We start from the raw sequence: 18,841 nt of genomic DNA, 5'->3' as shown, positions 1-18,841 counted from the left end.
TAAAATGGAAACCTATCAAGCAGTATATCTCACGTCAAGAAATATATATCCCCAAGAACACTTAAGAACAGCACACTTACACTCCCTAGCACTAAATCCCTCGCAAAGGAAACTCAACAGCATACACAGTCACACAAAAACCAAGGAAATACCTCCTCATGAAGATGGAGCCAAAAGCCATTGCTCCATAACCATCAAGCAACCCATAAAGGTGAATACCCCACTACACCTATGTGCAAGAAATACACAGTAATGATGTAATGATGATACAGTCACAACAAAATCCATTTGCTTTCCACAAAGCAAGGAAGGTCTTAGTCATAAGCATTCTCTCTCAAACAGGGCAAACATGAACAAACACCTCATGGACAGACATACAAAAAAATAAAAAGCTGCAGGTCCATTGTAAGCGGGTAAATACACACACTGGCCAAGCACCTTGTGCATGTAGGTGAGAAACAAATATCACATTGGACAAGCTAACCCACACAGCCATGCACACACTATTGCTCAGATCTATAAACAAGCACAGACATACTTGCATCTATAGATAAAAGAGTACAGGGTCCTCTCTGACAAACCGGGAACACGTATCTCCTGTACATAAGCAAGCGCAAAACAATGCCGTATTTACAAGTAGGTGTGAACAACATACGCTATGATTTTATAAACAAGTGCATATATACCCTCTTGAATCACTCCATATCCAAGCAGGCAAAAACGTACATTAGGGTAATGTGCATACAAACAAGTAGTTACATCTGCCTATAATAGCATCATTATGTAGGAGCAGATAAAAGTTTGCAGCAAAGACATACTCTCCAAATCGGCACGAGTTACCCCAATGCGTACCTGACATCCTTTCCAACTGTCATAGAAGCGATAACCTTCTTCACTGCCTCCTTTTTCTTTTCCTTTTTGTCACTGTTCAGTTCAGCTTTGAGCTCAAAGATCTCACCTGGAAACAAAAAGGCAAGGAGCAGGTGAAATTGTGGGCTACAAACGGCCATGCCAAAAATATTTGCATACATGCTCAGAAAGACCAAGAGAGCGGACATTTCTACCAAGAGCTCCAAACAAATGTCCTTCCAGTGAGAGGCAGAGTGCAAGCAGATACCTCCTCATGCATCTATTTCCAGAGGGAAGTTGACAGAAGAACATTTCCCTTAGATTGTTGTCCCAAGAAAGAAACAAGAGTCAAAACACTTAACTCTACTAAATTATAGTTAGTTTTGAAACCAACATGGCCTGCCTTAAGCAAAAAAAGAGGAGCTCATAATGAGACCTACCTCCTTTCACTTAGGCTTCCGGGAGAGACACAGACTAGTGTCATGAAATGTCCCCTCATTGGAGTACACCGGCTTCTTAAGCATGAAAATTGAGCTTGAGTGTTTAGCGAATCCAATGTAGAAAAAAGGAGAGTCCTCTCCAGAATATCAGTAAAACACACCAAGTGAGTGGTCTCTTTCTCAGTACCTCGATGGACAATAACTCTGCCAACATATTTCATTTACATCAGTGGTTCCCAACCTTTGGTCCGGTGACCCATGGGGTCTGTGAAGCAGCTTCAGGGGGTCCGCGAACACTTAGCAAATTAAGTAATATTAACAGATTTAAAACGTGCTTATCATTACAGAAGCTAAATGTATACTAAAAATGTTTAAATGGACTGTCAATGTGAAGGAATTTGAAATAGGAGACTAAAAATAAAATTGATATCCTCAAATTGACTTGTGGGAGCAATGCAAGTGTATCAAACAGAATATAATATGGATGATAAGTGCCCTCAACTGAATTTAGAAAAGCTCCAACCTTCATATTAAAATTAAGATTTTGATTTCTTTTTTTATTTACGTGTGTTTGCAGATGAAATGAAATGTGTCATCATTCGTGCATTTGCTTGAATGCTTTTTTCTGTATTTTTTGTGAATTGTTTTGCAGTTCAAATCATCAACAAAGCTTAGGCTGGGGTTCTTGGCTAACAGTCATGACTCAGTGGGAGCATCCATGGATTCCAATAATGATTGGGGGTTGGAGAGGGGGTCCTCTGGTTCGGGGAATTATCAATTTGGGATCCCCCAGAAGTCAAAAGGTTGAGAACCACTGATTTACATTATATAACATGCCTTATACTGCACAAAAAAGGTAAATCTTAAACCTAAGGTTGTCAAACCAGAAAAGAAAGTAGACAGATTGTACTGGGAACTTCACCCCCTCCTGCACTGATGTAGGGATCGCTGGCAGCACTTTCTCGGGGTCCAGCAAACTATTTGGACTCAGCACCAGGATTTGCAAAATTAAACCCGAGTGCCAGCATAACAACTCTACTGCAAATTCAGAGCCCTTTGGGCATTTACCACATTTTTCCCTGACTATCTAGTGTGAGGACATCGCACAACAATGCTGACATTTGCACATTGCACTTATTTACGAACTGAGGAAGAAACTTGCATTTCCTCTCTGCTGTTGGTTTATTTTCTTGTGGGCCAATGATCTGGGATCTGCCAAAATCATAAAATAACTTAGCATAGAATCTGTAAAATGGATGTGAGAACGCAGTGATTTAAACTCCAGAACATTCTGATGTCACCCGTCTAGAACCTGAAATTAAACCACAAGGTCAAATGAGGGCAGCCAAGACAAAAAAGATGAAAACTGAAAGAGGAGATGGTTACAATCTGATATTTCCGAGATAGAGAGAATCTGATTCAGACCAGTGCTGTTCCCTCTATGTCACGAGTTGAAGACAGATCATGATACCATGCTCAGGGGTATGGAACACTGCTGGCAAATCAGTGCTACAACACTGCTGGCATCTGTCTCCCATTCGAGGTTTCTCATATCAGTAGTCAGAAGCAACAGCTCTTCTTAAAGGTCCGAAATTGGACTTGAATCAAGAATCTCATACTACTTAATATCTGAATATCTGAGCTCCTTCCAGAGGCTTGGCTAGAGGGGTCAATAATTCAGCTACTTTACAGAAGTTTATGTATTTATTACAAACAGGATAACATTTCCAGCTAATTTTAGAGCATCCCTGATCAGAATAGGTTAAAACATGCTGAGAACATGAGAATTCCATAACGACTGGAGGAGGTCAAATGTCCTGAAGACAGCAAGAGATTTTACTTTAGAGCAGAACACATATAGTCTAGTCTGTCTTGCATCCGCAATTCTGCCAAAGATGGAGGGATGGGTCCTTTTCTGTAGTTTGAAGTTAAACTTCTATTACCCTATAGATAATTTTGATTTCTGCATAAACTATTTATCTTTCTCCTAACCAATTTGTAACATGGGACAGAACCACCCTTCTAGAGGTGTGGTATGAAGCCTTGTAAGCAATAAACGAGGGGGTGACCAATTGCTGGTGATGCTAGATGGAGAAAATGCCCCTTTTGCCCATTTTTGCCTACTAACACACTAGTGGCATTTAACTTATAGACCATGGGAACACTTTTATATCATATACTTGGGGAAGTGGGTCTCAAACTTTTTTAGAAACATGACCCACTTTTTAGAACAAACTTTCTCTACCCATCTACCTTTATTGGACATGACGCATGGCAATTTTTGAATGTAACTGTGTGGTAGCACATTGTCATTTGCAAAGTGCCATAATTACCCGTAGAAACTAACATCCACCCCAACTAATAATCCACTTTCTGATACTAGACGCAGAGACTAAAGTAGCCTGTGTGCCTCAAATGCCATCAAATGTTTACATGTTTACACAATGCATCACACGTAGCCAGACCTTTCTATTGCAATTCCTGTTAGATATGGTGCTCTACAATGCTCTCCTCAACCTCAGCACTATTTGATACTTCCTTACCTAATTTTCAGTGCTGTCCACAGATAATATGATATGGGCACAAGTACTACCCAAATGGAATCTACAGGCAAATGACATTCATGTGATCTGCATCAGTTCCATTTGCTGGCAGACCGTGATAGTTGTTTTTAAGTCGAGCCTGGGCAGCACATGCACTGCTCTGTGGCATGCTGTTTTGGAGTATGGAATAGGAGCTCCGCCCACTCTCCGCCCATATTTGTCATTGGCTTGTGTCATTGCCCTTCGTAAATGCTGGCTTGTGATTGGTTCATAGGCTTGTTAGTCCCTCCTTAGAACAGCCTTGTCTTCATTTGTAACCCCCCATGAGAAATGGCCCTTTTACTTTAGTTGTTAAGCTGTGAGAATAAATTGTCTCCAAGGGCAGAAACACAACCCCTCGAACATTCGACCCAGAGTAAATAGTTTAACCGCCTCTCAGCTCTCCCCGAAGCCATGATGAATACAAAGAGGCAAATTGGGGTTAAATCCTAAACACGTATATCAATTAAAAAGAGCAATATCTGGATTTTTTTTTTAGAGAGCTCCAGATTAGATGAAACACATTTAGAGTTTTGAACAGGGTCCTTTAAAAGTAGACCGTGTCGATCATGTCCATGCTAGGGGCAATCACATCCACCAGGGGTAAATATTCTGCAAACATACGACCCTGCATCCATTTCCCCCTACCCATGTCTAAACTAAGTCGAGACAGAAACAAGGCGAGATAGTAAAACGTAGGCAACTGCAGCAGCAGTATACATCAGCGAGGCATCTTATAACTGCAGCTGAACTTTTGCCAGCATGCATCAATCTTCCTGAAGAAAGCCACAGAAAGAAAGAGGGGGAATACATCTAAAAAGATACAAATAAATACCTGGGGAGGATGACCATTATAATCAAATTGGACCAGCCAATCAGACTGTGATCAGAAGCAATCCCACTTGTTGAAGGCACCGACTGACTATTTAGAGTTTCCCATTATTGTATTCAATTATGTCCTCAATTAGTACAGTCACTTCTACTCCCAAATAAGTGGCCGAGTGTACCCACCTCTTATCATGGGTAGGAGGGATAATCTTAGAGAGTTAAGCTTATATTCTGAAATTCACCGAATACCTGTGCAGCCACCTCTACTGCCACAACCGGAGCAGGAGTTAAGACTGCCACGTTGTCTGCATAGGCTATAACTTTCCCCTCAAAACAATGTATAAGCAGCGGATGGATATCCTCAGACTGTTTTGAGAGCTTTAATCTACGGATCGATATTTAATGCAAACAGCTGAGGGGATAGCGGACCGTCTTGCCTGGTGCCTCACAAGATGACAATAGGATATGAAAGAAAACACAAGCAGCTTTCAGGACCACATACAGCTGACATACTCTAGATATAAAACGGGGGTCAAATCCCACAGATTCCATGACTGCCCAAAGAAAATGGCATGAGACCCGGTCGAAGGCCTTCTCCGTGTCTAGCACAATCATTCCAGAGGAGCCCCCATCTGCAGTGGAAGCCTCGAGAGCTGTATTGGCTGTGTTAACATGCAAGGTTGCATCCCATCCAGCAATAAATCCATGCTGATTTGAATGTACCTGCCCTGAAATCACTGTGGATAGCCTACTAGCTAAGACACAGGTACACATTTTTTAGTCCGTGTTAATTAAAGACATTGTACGGTACGAGCCACAGAGGGTAGGATCCTTCCTTTTTTAGGGAAAATAATGATATTGGTCTTCCCCCAAGACCCTGGGACCCGACCCAGCATATTAAAAGAATTGAAAAGATCCCGAAGGTCTGGGCCAAAATGCATACAATTTCTAAGAGTTTTATAGGGGCCCAAAGACTTACTCTTAGCTAAAGAACGGAGAGCTTTTTCTACCTCAGATAGTGTTATAGGCTCTTCCAATGTAGCCTGCTGAGCCTTGTTCAGCTTGCAATGGAAATACCACCCTATAAATTGATGCAGAGTCTCAGTGAAGGTAAAGCAGTCCTTTCAATAGAGATTCTGATTAAATAACCGGAATGCCTCCCTGATGCCTGCAGATCTGCCATCACCTTCCTTATTGTTTTTAAATTCTATTCAGTTTCCAAGAGTTAATTTGAAAAATAAGTCATTTGTAAGGATGGAAACACCAAATGCAAAGTACAGTCTTGTAATACCATATGATATAGGTTTCCTTTTCCTCCTGTATTTTGTAATTTTTTTTCTTTTACTTTTTAGAACATCATACCTGATAAACATTGGCAATGCTAACAGTTCAACACTCGCAGTAGAAAGGAGATACCTGGCTCTGACAAGGTTTTTTACTTTAGGGTCCAGCATGATGAGGAACTTTCAAACCCCAAGCTCCAGCTAAACTAAAGTCATTTTCCAGGACAGCATTGAACTCTTTGCAATTATGCCTTGCTTGTTTTGATTTCCACCTCAAATTCTATGCATCTTTACTTGAATTACAGGTTCTGGATATTTTTGTATACATTTTTTTTATTTGCATATACTGGTTTGAACAGCCCATCACGTATTTCAACCGTATGTTAACTGTATTTATTGGCTAAACTTGTCTGACACTCTAAGGAGTGACTTAAGGTACAGAAAAATACAAAGGTACACATTTTCGATAATCTAAGTGTCCTTCGGGACCTGTAGTGGCAGAACCTACCCATTAGAAATTTAGGGCCTGTAGCGTCAAATGCTTTAAAACCAACACAAGAACTTTAAGTAAAACCCTCCTATGAACATAACCAATATAGTGCTTTAGAAATAGAACTGTGTTTGGGAAGTTTAAGCACCAATCTGGACGCTGAGTGTTGGACAATCTGAAGTTCATGAAGCAGTTGTTTAGAAGTCCCAGCAAAACAGACTGTTACAGTATTCCTGCCTGGATGTTATCAAAGCAAAAGCAACAGTTTTGCTGGTGGCTAAAGGGAGAAAATCAAAGAACTTTTTAAAAGATGTAATAAACAAAAAGCACTTACCAGCTACCGATAGTGCTTGTGGTCACAACGTAAGGGCATTATCAAATTTAGCTCCCAAGTTTCTAGCCACTTCTACTGTTGGAGGGGCAGGAGGCACAAAATCTGGCCACTACGTCCGGGGAGAAAACAGATTTGACTTCCCACACAATAGAATTTCTGTCTTATCAGGGATACATTTTAGATATTCTTTTTCTATCCAACGAATGAGGTTAACAAAACAGTTTTTAAAATTCTGTTCGGATCCAAAAGAACCCTTGTGCAAGACAGACTCAATTGAGTGTCATCTGTATAGGAAATGGTTGCAATTCCGTAAGACGTGATCGAAGATATTAAAAGGGCCATATAAAATGTTGAATAAGGAAGCGCTAAGACAGGAGCCCTGTGGGACTACAAATGCTAATGTTCTTTCTTGCAAAACATACAACATGTTTCCGGCCAGTCGAAAAAGAGATAAACCAAGCTAAGGCTCTCTGGAAGGTTGTCCCTATGATCAAGGGACATATCATCCATTTTTGTTGGATAACCAGATGATAAGACTGATCACACTGTTAATTGATGGGAATCCAAGTGTCGCTCAAAATCTTCCTACTGATTTTGACATTAATTTTTTCCTTTTTTCTTTGCTTTTCTACTTTTGTTTGTAGGAAGTTAAAGCACTTTTCCCTTTAGAAGTATTAGACCCCTAGTTCAGCTAGTTATTGTGATTGTGTAAAGTGGGGATTGGAACTGCGGCTGGTCGCTAAAGTATCCCTGTGACCCTATTCTTCCTGTTGTGTTTATGATAAATTTAAGATAAACAGCAACAAAAGAGGGCTGTGATTTTTGGTTAATTGTTATTGTTATATGCATTTGTAGCGCGCTCGGCTACTCCAGAGAGTGACCCGGCGCAAAACCTGAAAACATCATAGATCAGAGTTTAAAACAAGAAGGTTTTCAGCCTTTTCTTGAAAGTCCGGGAATCTTGAATACTGCGAATAGCCAAAGGCAATTCATTCCAGCCTAGAGGAGTTTTCTAGACAAGGGAGCATCCGCCAAGACTTTGACAAATAAAACGGGGGATCTGAACCAACAATTGGGAAGAACAACGCAGCTGTCTCGTCGGCACATAAAAAGAGAACCTCTTTCGTAGATAACTGGGCCCCCGGCCAAACAGAGCACTATGGGCAATCGATAAGACCTTAAATTTAATCCGCACCTCCAAAGGGAGCCATTGCAGGGTGCGCAGATGGAGGCGTTTACTACTCCTTCTGGGGAGATCCAGCAGGAGGCGGGCCGCTAAATTCTGCACCACCTGAAGCTTATTCAACAAATAGCCGGGAGTCCCGACATACAGCGCATTAGCGTAGTCCAGGCGAGGGAGGTTCACAGCCCGAACTACGGTTTCCCTTGCAGCCTTTGGGAGGAGAGGAAGAAACGTCCTCAAAGTTTTTAAAATGCCAAAGCAGGTCCCGCCAGCTTCTTAATCTGGGTGGCAAAGGTTAGGTTCTCCTCAAACCATACACCCAGATTTTTGCGGCAGTGCCCAACAGGCAAGGCAAAGGAAACCCTGCGGGCCATAATAACACTCTGAAATTAGGCGTAAATTTGCCATACAGAAGTATTTTGGATTTCTCCTCATTACACTTCAACTGGGCTTGAGCCAGCCAGCAAAATATCGAGAGTAGGCAGTGTTGGGCGGAGGAAACCTCAGAATCGCCACCATCCCAGGTAAACAAAAGCTGAGTGTCATCCGTATAGGCAATCACCTTAGCCCCAAGCTCCTCCGCTAGATATATCAACGGGGTGACATAGATATTAAAGAGAAGGGGGCTAAGGGACGAACCCTGCGGGACACCTGTGACTACTGGCTGGGGTGCAGAGGCGCAAGGTGAAAGCCAAACCCGCTGTGACCGGTCAGCCAGGAAGGAGGTAAGCCAACCTAAAGCGGAACCAGCAATGCCAATCTCCGAGAGGCTAGCAAAAAGAAGGGAGTGAGGCACTGTATCGAATGCCGCAGAGAGGTCCAGCATAATCAAGGATGCCCTCCCGCCGGCATGCAGACACTCCTGGATTGCCTCCGAAACCTCCACCAGCGCAGACTCTGTTTTAGAAGAGGCTCAAAAGCCAGACTGCACTGGGTGCAACAAACCAGCACCTTCAACAAAGTCCATGAGTTGTCTCGTGACCACGTTCTCACACACTTTAGCCAGACTTGGCAGAAGAGACATTGGGAGGTAATTTCCAGGGGACAAGGAATCCTGTGAAGGCTTTTTTAGAAGAGGAAGAATCTTAGCCTGATTCCAGGTGACAGGCACCCGGCCCTCCGACAGAGACATATTAACAATATTGTTAACTACTGGATTAATAATGTCAGCAGCTAAGGCTAAGATCCTAGCTGCACATGGATCAGCGGGAGAGACGGATTTCAAACCCTTAAGAATTTTAAGGGTACAGGACAACTCTGCTGGGAAAAAAGCATAACATTTATGGATAGGGCCAGCTGGGGACCAGGGGGAGGGAATAGAAAGAACTAAGGGTCCCAGAGAGCAGGCGGAAAAAGCCGCCTAGATGGCCTGAATCTTATCTAGAAAAAACTTAGCAAGAGCATTGCACCAGATCTCAGAGAAAGGCAACAAAAAGACCTGGGCACCGGGGGCCACCAAACTTTGCACTATTGAAAACATTTCTTTCGAGTTGTTATTCGCTTGGTCAATGCGCGAAGAAAAATAACGGCTTTTTGCTCCAGAAATCGCCCTGTAGTAGTTCTTTTGTTTGGTTCTGAGAGCATATTTCGCCTGCGGGCAGTAGTTATTGGAACACCATGTCCTCTCCAATACCTTACATTCATGTTTCAGTGATTGGAGCTCAGGCGAGAACCAGGGTTTGGAGGGGGAATCTCTTGCAAGCCTAGGTGCGCGTGAAAGACAAAGGGCGGTCACAGATTTGGAAATCAACTCAGTGAACCCCCGACAGGCTCCCTTTAAGGTCCTGCGACAAGTGGGCAGAGAGGAAGCCAAAGCACTATTAAAATGCAAAGGATCAGTGTTACGGAAAACTGGTGGAAGGTCGGACCATGTTGGCAAAATCTGTTGCGGGACTTCCCAGGAAAAGCAGACGATAAAGTGGTCCGACCAAGAAACCGGCAGGGGCGGTCTACCTTAATGACTTTGATCGCTGGCATACCCATCTGGCGCAACCAAAAAAATGTATATCAAAATAAAATATAACTTTTTTACAGCAAACAAGCACTGAACGCCAGAGAACTATCCTAAGCAATGCCAATCATCAACAACTATAAATTATACACTACCCTTATAGAAAGATAAGACTGCGAACATCTGGATAATCCTTGAAAGAAGTGATACATTTTTCCAGATCTACAAAATAAGCAAACATGCGTCCAAATGCCCCACATAGCAGAAGAAAATCCATTGCATAGTAAAAAGCTGCATACTTCCTACTGAAAAAGGCGACCTGAAACTACTACCGACAGAAGGCAAATAATCATGTAACTAAGAACCTTGGTGTTTGGTTGGACAATGCTTTAATTTTTGAACCACAGGCGAAATCAGTGGCAGGCATGTGTTTTGAACTTAATACGGCCTTAAACCCATTGTTGGGGGATTTCTTTACCCTTCCATCTGAAAAGTAATCATTCAGGCATCCATCCTTTCCCAGCTGGATTATTGTAATATCCTCTACAATGGGAACAAACAAGGCTGTGATCCACAGACTCCAGTTGACTCAAAATGCCACAGCCAGGCTGCTGTCTTCTCTTCCTCAGCATTGCCCTGTGTCCGGAATTATTAGTAAATTGCACTGGTTCCCTGAGGAAAACCGTGTGCATTTTAAGACCTTGGCCGCCACTCATAAGATCTTCTCACAATGGGCCCACATCTTATCCTATCTAGTGTCCCCGTGTCCACCCTCACGCCCATTGTGTTCAGACGATCAGAATCTGACTTGTATTCCCGGTCTTAAAAAAGCCAGAGCTGGAGGACGTTCCTTCTGTGCTAAAGCCCTGCCCTCAGCAACGCACTCTCTCCGTCTATTAGGAGTGTCTAAAACCACTGGTCCTTCAGGAAAGTTTGAAGACACGGTTATTCTCTTCTTAGTTGTTCCAGTAGTACTCGGAGATAGGCGGCTTCTGGCAGGTCACCCTTTTTTAGGATTAGGGCTGGAATGCCCCTTAGCTGGGGCAGCTAAGCGCTTTACAAATTGTTTAACATAACAATAACACCCATGAACCCGAGCTATAGACAAGGTGCAAAACAATTGTAAAATACCACAAAAAATGAACAATGCCAGGTGAATGTTGCTTACAGTGAAGAATCACAAACACAGTACGGGGTGAGTGGTCACAAGCTGTAAAGCAATTGAGTACTTAGCATACCTGAAATGCAAATAAAAGGCTGATCTAGCAAAAATTTCACGAGGCCTCACAGAAAACTCCATGCATTTACTCATATGGTCCCCCGGCGCATGGCTACAACAATGTACTACTACAGGAACTGACTTCATCAGGCATCAAACTCAATAGAATGCCATTGGTTGGCAGAAAAGGCTGCGTAGTGATTATCACGTTGAGGACACCATCACGGACTCTAAAATTCCAATACAAAACGACTACAATAATTGTAAATCTGTAAGGACTCATCAGGACATAAGGTGTAACATGTTGCGGTGGGGAAGAGAGGGAAGTAGAGAGGAAGTGAGAGACGAAGAAGTGAAAAAGATTAATTAGGGCATGGAGAGAAGAGGGGAGAGGAAATAGAGAGAAGAAAGTGCAAGGAAGGGTAGAATGAGGTCACACACCTGGTTTACAGAGAGAATACAGGTCTACACGAACGTCACACATCTAAAAAGACGCAGTCAGCCTGTAATTAAAATGCGACCACAAAGAAAAATAGTGAAGAAATGGAAAGCACTCTACAATGAAGCATGAAAACTGCCCAAAGTAAAACAGAGAACCAAGCAACCGGCCCTAAAATGCAACTATTAGAGCACCTGTTAGATCCAAGACAGTAAACGAACCACCCTGATTCAAGACAACTACATGAAATTGTAGGGGGGTACCATCAAACATCTTCGGGAGTAAAAGAAGAGTATGTAAGATGAAGCAGGAGGAAAAGATCTAGTTATCGCAGGTAGAAACAACACTTTACAACCTTCTGCAAAGAGAATCCAAAGGAACAACATATACCAGACAAGTCAAGCTACACAGCTTCTGGAGTACAATTAGAGCCTTTCAAAATCCCAGAATACTCCAACGACAAAGTGAGCAACAAAAAAACCACAGAAAACCAAATAAAGCAATGGGATACTGGATTACAGCAGCACCCCAAATTGTAAAATTCCCAATGATCATCAGCCCAGGAAAATTTCTCAAGCCAGAACGAAACACATCATGGCTGAAAAACAGATATCTAAAGAGATTTTAATTCTAATATGACATACCCGTGTCAAGCAACAATATGTTGCTCAGGTCATCACATGATTAAAATAAAACATCACTCAAACTACACTGGAAGGTGAATACCTTTGGGGATACACTTAACTTAGTAAGTAAGGTATCTTGGAGACGCCATAGAGCTGGGCTGTAAGATGGCTGCCCTTTGGTGAGGCTCTGCCAACCAAGACAATCTGCTAGTTATCCCTGTGTTGAGGGCTTAATCCTATCAACAAACACCCAGCCCTTTACTGAAGCTGGTCCCGGCCCTGCTAAAGTCAACATCGGCCCCACTGCAGTAGTGAAGATACTCCTTGGAAGTTGCTGTCCCCGTCCTGCGACCTAGTGGTGTCAGCTGCATGGAGTCCAGCCTCACCCTGAGAAGATGGGGATCCTGCTTCAGTGTGGAGACAAAGATGAGTCCAGAGGCCACTGCAAGATGGCCGTGTGGCTGAGCTGTGGGGAAGCGCAGCTTGCCATGGATTTGTGCCCCTTGCCGGAGCCAACACAGTCGAGGAGGTGATGAAGACTTGGGCCACAGGGAGAGTGAGCTGGCCTTGCTGGCTGTGAAGCCCCAAGATTGTGTGCAGTTAGATCTACTTTGTGAGTCTGGAGCTCGTAGACTTGTGTTTGTCATGGCAGAGCGGGGACCGTCGAGGCTAGCGCGCCTTTTCTGCGTGGAAGCTGCTGGGAAACCGCAGCTGGAGCTTTGCTGCCACTCCGGTTGGATGGGCCATTCATGTTTGTCCAGGGTGGTCCATTTGATGTGGAGGCCCTGCCCCCTCCTGTGATATACGGCCTGGACCATCATTGTTTCTGTGCAAATCTGGGTGTATGTCCTTTCAGCATTAAGATGCGGTGGCTTCGCCAGGTGAACTGGCCTCTGGAGGGCAGGTAGCAACACCAGGAAAGGGCTAGCAGGGCTGAGTGGACTGCGTTCCTGACAACAGTGCTACCCAGATGCCTGTGGAGTTATTCTGCTCGTGCCAACTGCTACTGCCCAGGTGGTATCAGAGTGGAGTGTATAGGACCCATGGCCTGGCACGAGTGGGAACCCCATGCATACGACCAACATCTCTGATGCCCATCCTGTTGTTCATCTTCTGTGTCATTGATTATTTCCCAACACCCCCACACCCCCATGGCCTCCCACCTCTAACATGGGTTGTTCTACATCCACAGCAAGGGTCAATTGTTGCAATTCAACAGGATTACTGCAGCACACACAATCTGTATTCATAGTTATGGACATATACAGATTAGCTGACATTAACTGACCACATTTAGATGTTTACTTGGAATATCCATGGTCTGAATGAGCAGCGCAAGGTGTGGCAGTTGTTCGCCTATCTGAACTGACCAGATTGATATCAGCTTCCTCTTGACTGCACACTGGTTGGATTGTGGAAACACATGTTGACACCTAGTCCAACTATGCCTGGGAGGTTGACATCTGCAGAGGCACATACTGACACATGCACAGGGGTATATGTTACAAAGAGGGCAGATTTGTAATCCTACATGGCGTTCTGCATGACCAGTTGATCACCCTGGCTTCCATATATGGGCCCAAAGTGGATAGCCCTTACTGCAGAAGTTTAGTGTCAGATCCTGGACCTTGGTCCAGGCACTGTGCTCTGGGGTTGGGATTTCAATGTGATCCTTGATCAGTCAAAGGTTAGATGCAATCACGTCAGACATCCACAACCTGAGGCAGCCGCTCTGATACTCACCATTATGCAGGACATTGTCCTTGTGGGCAGATGGAGAGCAAAACACGTTCAGACTACAGAGGGCACATATATTGCTTGCACACAACACTTGGTCCAAGATAGATTTCTGGCCAGTCACTAGAGATATCTTTATTTGGGTCTCTAGGATAGAACACCTCTCTGGGACTTTTGTCAGACCACACCCTTATCTTGTTGGAGTTCACACCCCAATTGCTCGCAGCAGAGCATTTTCTTTGAGACTCCCTCCAAATGAGCTTAGAGAACCAGTCTTTTGAGACAAAGTCAATTCAGCCATCCTGGAGTACTTCTCTCAACGCACAATCTGCGACATCTCCCTCTACGTACGGTGTGGGAGAAGTTTAAAGCAGTCATTCGTGGAGCATGCCTGTCAGGCAGCACTGCAAGAGTAGCTAATTGCTTTAAAGAAAGATATTTGTACACTTGAACTCTACTACAGATCTGGGGACATGAGTATACTAACCACTCTTAAGAGCAAACTTGTGGAATACAAGGAGATGGCTGTAAGAGACGCACTACCAGGGCAGGGAGGCCGTGGCCAGAAGATATGGGGAGGATGTTCAGGGCCGGCATAACACTCACTAGAATGTACTGTAAACCCTGGGATAGTGACTATATCACAGAATTGGTGTATGATCAAAATACCATCGGCACGGCACTGATGGAATCATACATACTATGACCCACTTTAACACAGACTTATACAGGTTGGGTGTGGATCCGGACACCATATGCAAGCTTTTTGACTCAATATAGCTCCTCTGGCTGGAAGATGCACATAGGCTGTACCTTAATGTGCCCTTTTCAGTAGATGAGATAGAAAAGATCATCTAGAGCATGCCTGTGGATAAAGCGTCTAGTTTGGATGGGCTTATCACCTCCTTTTATAAAAGAAATGCTCACACACTTTTGCTGGCGGTCGAAGAGGAGATGCTGCAAACCGGAGTACTACGTCCCTCCTTTAAGGAAGCGGTCATTGTTACTGAAGCTTGGGAGGCCGCCAGATCAATACAATTCACATAGGCCCCTCTCGATAATTAATGTAGAAAATAAAGTTCTTGCTAAACTGATCATGAGCCGACTGCTCCCGCTTCTGCATTGTATTGTACGACCTGATCAATCTGGATTTATTCCAGGCTGCTTCACTGCCCATAATCTGCGGACTAGGTTTGTGCTCCTCCATTCCATAGACCCTCAACTCCATGCGACTGCAATACTCCTGGATGCCACAAAAGTGTTTGATTCCTTAAAGTGGAACTATCGGTTTCAACTTGCAGCATGTCTGTTTAAGTTCTCACTCCATCCTATGGATTGAACTGTTCTGGATGCACCCCAGCATCACTTAAATAGTGTTGTCACCTCCGACTTTTTCTATAACTTAGCAGTATAACAGGGGCACCAGACAGGGATGCTCTCTGTCGCCTATTCGGTTAGTCATCGAGACAGCACCCCTGGCAGCTGGGTTGGGTAACACCATTCCCAGAGAGGCCTTTCCTATACCGCCAGAAGGATATTGGTGTGTATGTAAGGGGATGATGTCATGCAGTACATGCGGGACGCCCAAAATAACAATAAACATATAATGTCATTGCTAAGATGAAGGTTCTCTGTACATTTTTATTAATATTCTTATCTCGGTTGCCAAGCATATTTTTATAGGCCTCCAGGCCACCCTAGCCCAGTGTTGCATGGGAAATGCTTATACAACTCTTTGTGCAGGGTGGACTTTGGGCACTAGATCTGGAACTATACTACTACTGTGCCCAGAACACACTTTTGGCTACATCCCTTATTGTTCCAGTCGTATACTGGCGTTGAGGCAGATTGCGTGGCCTCTTGCCCCGTAAATACTGCCCTTTGTCTGCCTGTCAAACAGCTGAGGACTGAGATTGATACTGCGGCCTGCACTGGGTGCGCTGGGATCATCTGTATCGATGGGTCTGGATGAACTGCCTCCTCTCGCCAGGCATACTTTTGGCCAGAAACCCAATGCTTCCAATCACCCGAGATTGTGGTGTTTGCTAATAAACATGTTTTTTGCCTTCAGTTGGAAAGTCTACGGCTTCATACATCAAGCATCCTTTAACCAGAGGGCAATTTCTTAAATCTCACCAAGTCTCTGATGACCCAGAGCACACAACTGTGGATGTTTTTTGTATCATAGGCTCAAAGCTTCAGATCGATACATACCACTTTCTTAGCAGCTTCTCCATCACTTCATGCATTAGACATACTGACAGCAAACTTGCCTTCTCATTAACTAATCACTCGTCTATATGCTTCAATGTAAGAGAAGGCACTTGTGTGTGCTTCGAAATCATGGTTTGCTTGGCGAGCTGATTTGGAGCCCCTTCTGACGGAGGAACAGTGGTGTTCCTGTTGCACTCAGGCTGGTGCGCACTCACCTAATTACAGACCGATACTCTAGCATATAAAACTTTTCCAAAGAATATATCATACGTCTGCACAATTTGATAGAATAGGGCTCTCGGAAGAGGCATGTGGTCTTAGATGTGTGGCCAGTGAAGTCACCTTCATCGATTTAGCATGGGAGTGCCCCAGGGTGGCCCAGTTCTTGACTGGCATCTTAGACGCCATTGAACTAATCACTGATCATTATCCACAACGATCCCCCTTGGTTGCTTTACTGCGATATTTGAAAGATGTTCCCCCAATGTTCGGCAACTGACTGCTATGCTATGTGAGAAGTTAGCCTGGCATATGATGTCCACTAGTTCTAGTGGGCACCTTGCACCAGTCCAATCGACCCTTTGTTGATGATGGTTGTAAAGTCAACCTTATAGAAAGCTATCCTAGTGGTAGCATGAACCAGCAGTCTTCAGGCTAAGACTTCATTAGGCGAGTTAAGCAAGTTGTTTTACCATTTATAATCCCTTGAATACCAAATGAAAGGACACCACACAAGGTATATATCAAATATATATGTATTTAATCTAAACACAACCCCTCTGCACTCTTTATGAGGTCAGAGGTCAAAATACAATACAAGTCACACAGTTAATATACGATTAGTTGCACAGTATACATTATGCCCTAGGGGCCTCACAAACCATACACTAAGAAAGTGGTATAAGTACCACGTGAGAGTTAGAAAGCAGGCCTGGGACCTGTGGAATCGCTGGGGCTACACTAAACAACCAAAGGTTTGGAAGTAGGAAGCCCACGGGAGAAGCGTGCAGTGTCTAAATACAGATGCGGGTTACCATTGACTTTCTATGGGAAACGAAGAAGTTACAAAGTTACTGTTTAAGGACACTTACGGATGGACTAAGATGGAACCCTTTTAAACTAGGACACTTCGAGAGTCAAGACCCACAGGAGCACCAGAGTACTCTTATTACCTCACCCAGGGAAGCCGGGTGCATAGGTGTCTTTTCGTGTCTGGTTTTGTCGTCGTTTTCTATGAAGAGCTGCAAAGAAGTGCTGCAGGCGACCAGAGGAAAAGTGTCCGGGTAGATCCAAGGGTGAGTCGGTGATGTGAAGAACCTGACAGCAGAGGGGACAGAATCTGGGTCACTAGCCAGTGACCAGGAAGGAACCAGGCGATGTTGGGTGCTTAAAGGTGAAGAAGGTGAGTTTGTCTCTTCAGCCACGAGGTCCAGGAGGCATCGACGATGACCAGGCGCTGGATTCAAGCTGTCCCACGATGGATCTAGATGACTGCGGTGTCGGTATCCGGATTGGACCCAACATGCCTTGGCAACCGCAACCCACGCAGGACGTCGAGATTGGCTCTGATGCAGACCAGCAAGGTCTGTGGCGCTTCCCCTTTTCAGGGAAGCTGGAGCAAGCCTGGAGCAACCAGGAAAGCAAAGTAAATTCAAGATGGCGTCTTCAGGGGGCTCACTAGCCAACGGGCAAGGAACCGGGAAGACGCGTCGAGCTCAAAGGCGGGCCCATGGGACACTCGCGGAGTGTGGGGGCCTGAGCTTCGGTGCAAATGGTGCTCAGGGCTGGGGCTTCTCGTACCCCAATGCACAACTTACTGAGGCTTCAGGAAAGGATTGCAGGTAGGAAAATGCAGGATGTCCAAGATGTCCGGTCCCACGTCTCTCGTGTCCGCCACGGGTCTCAGCTTTGCTGTGGATGTGGGTCGGGGTCAGAGAAGTCTGGAAGTCCAGTTCTTGTGACGCAGAGTCTTCGGGTTCTGGTGGGAGCCTTGAAACTGCAGACCGGCGAAGTTGCTGTTGGTGCCTGTTTGCACAGGGTGGTCACTCCTTGACCACAAGGGAGATGTCTTCCGTCTTCCAGTCAGAATGGAATGTCAAAGGTCCAAGATATGTCTTTCAAAGATTCGTCCAGGATAATCTAAAGTCCTGGGGACACAGCTCCTATACTTGTACTACGAAAGGGGGCTGGATTACCTGCCTAGGTCCCTCCTATGGGTGGACCCGAGAAGGGGGTGGTTACACCCCATTCCCTTTGTCCAGTTTCGCGCCAGAGCTGGGGCTGGAGTGCCCCAGCAACTGGTTTGAACCGGGCTATGCATGGAGCACCTTGTGTGCCTCAGGCAGAATCTAGATGCATTCACTGAATGCAGCCCTCCCTGCCCCAATACACAAAACCCCTGTCTGGGGAGGTGCTGCCACCTCCCTGGACAGGAAACCTATTGTCCAGGCCGCCCTTGCTGGAGTTTACCCCAGCAACAGGAGGTCAGGCTCGTGTCTGTGGCAGCAGCATCCATTTTGTGATGATGAGGCTCTGTTTAACTTTAACCGGGTAAAGCAGTAATCTACATGTCTTTTCCCTCTTGAAGGGTGGAATGCTACCCCCGCCGCCAGAATTGGCGGGGGGGGGTAGTATTCCAAAGTGTTTGACACCTTACACAACATGTT

The 18,841-nt window shown here is 44.7% G+C and overlaps 1 protein-coding gene across 2 annotated transcripts in view; it reads right to left on the bottom strand.

The window, feature by feature from the left end:
* Positions 1-18,841, bottom strand: part of AP1B1 (adaptor related protein complex 1 subunit beta 1) — a 320,810-nt gene that overhangs the window by 258,832 nt on the left and 43,137 nt on the right. For both annotated transcript variants that reach the window (XM_086943235.1, XM_086943236.1), the window contains exon 3: positions 853-958. In XM_086943235.1, the coding sequence (XP_086799361.1) occupies positions 853-958 (106 nt within the window). The remainder of the gene's footprint in view (positions 1-852; positions 959-18,841) is intronic.

The sequence above is a fragment of the Lissotriton vulgaris genome, chromosome 11 (assembly GCF_964263255.1).
Source record: "Lissotriton vulgaris chromosome 11, aLisVul1.2, whole genome shotgun sequence".
Classification (NCBI taxonomy): Eukaryota; Metazoa; Chordata; class Amphibia; order Caudata; family Salamandridae; genus Lissotriton; species Lissotriton vulgaris.
This window is presented reverse-complemented; position numbering and strand designations above follow the sequence as displayed.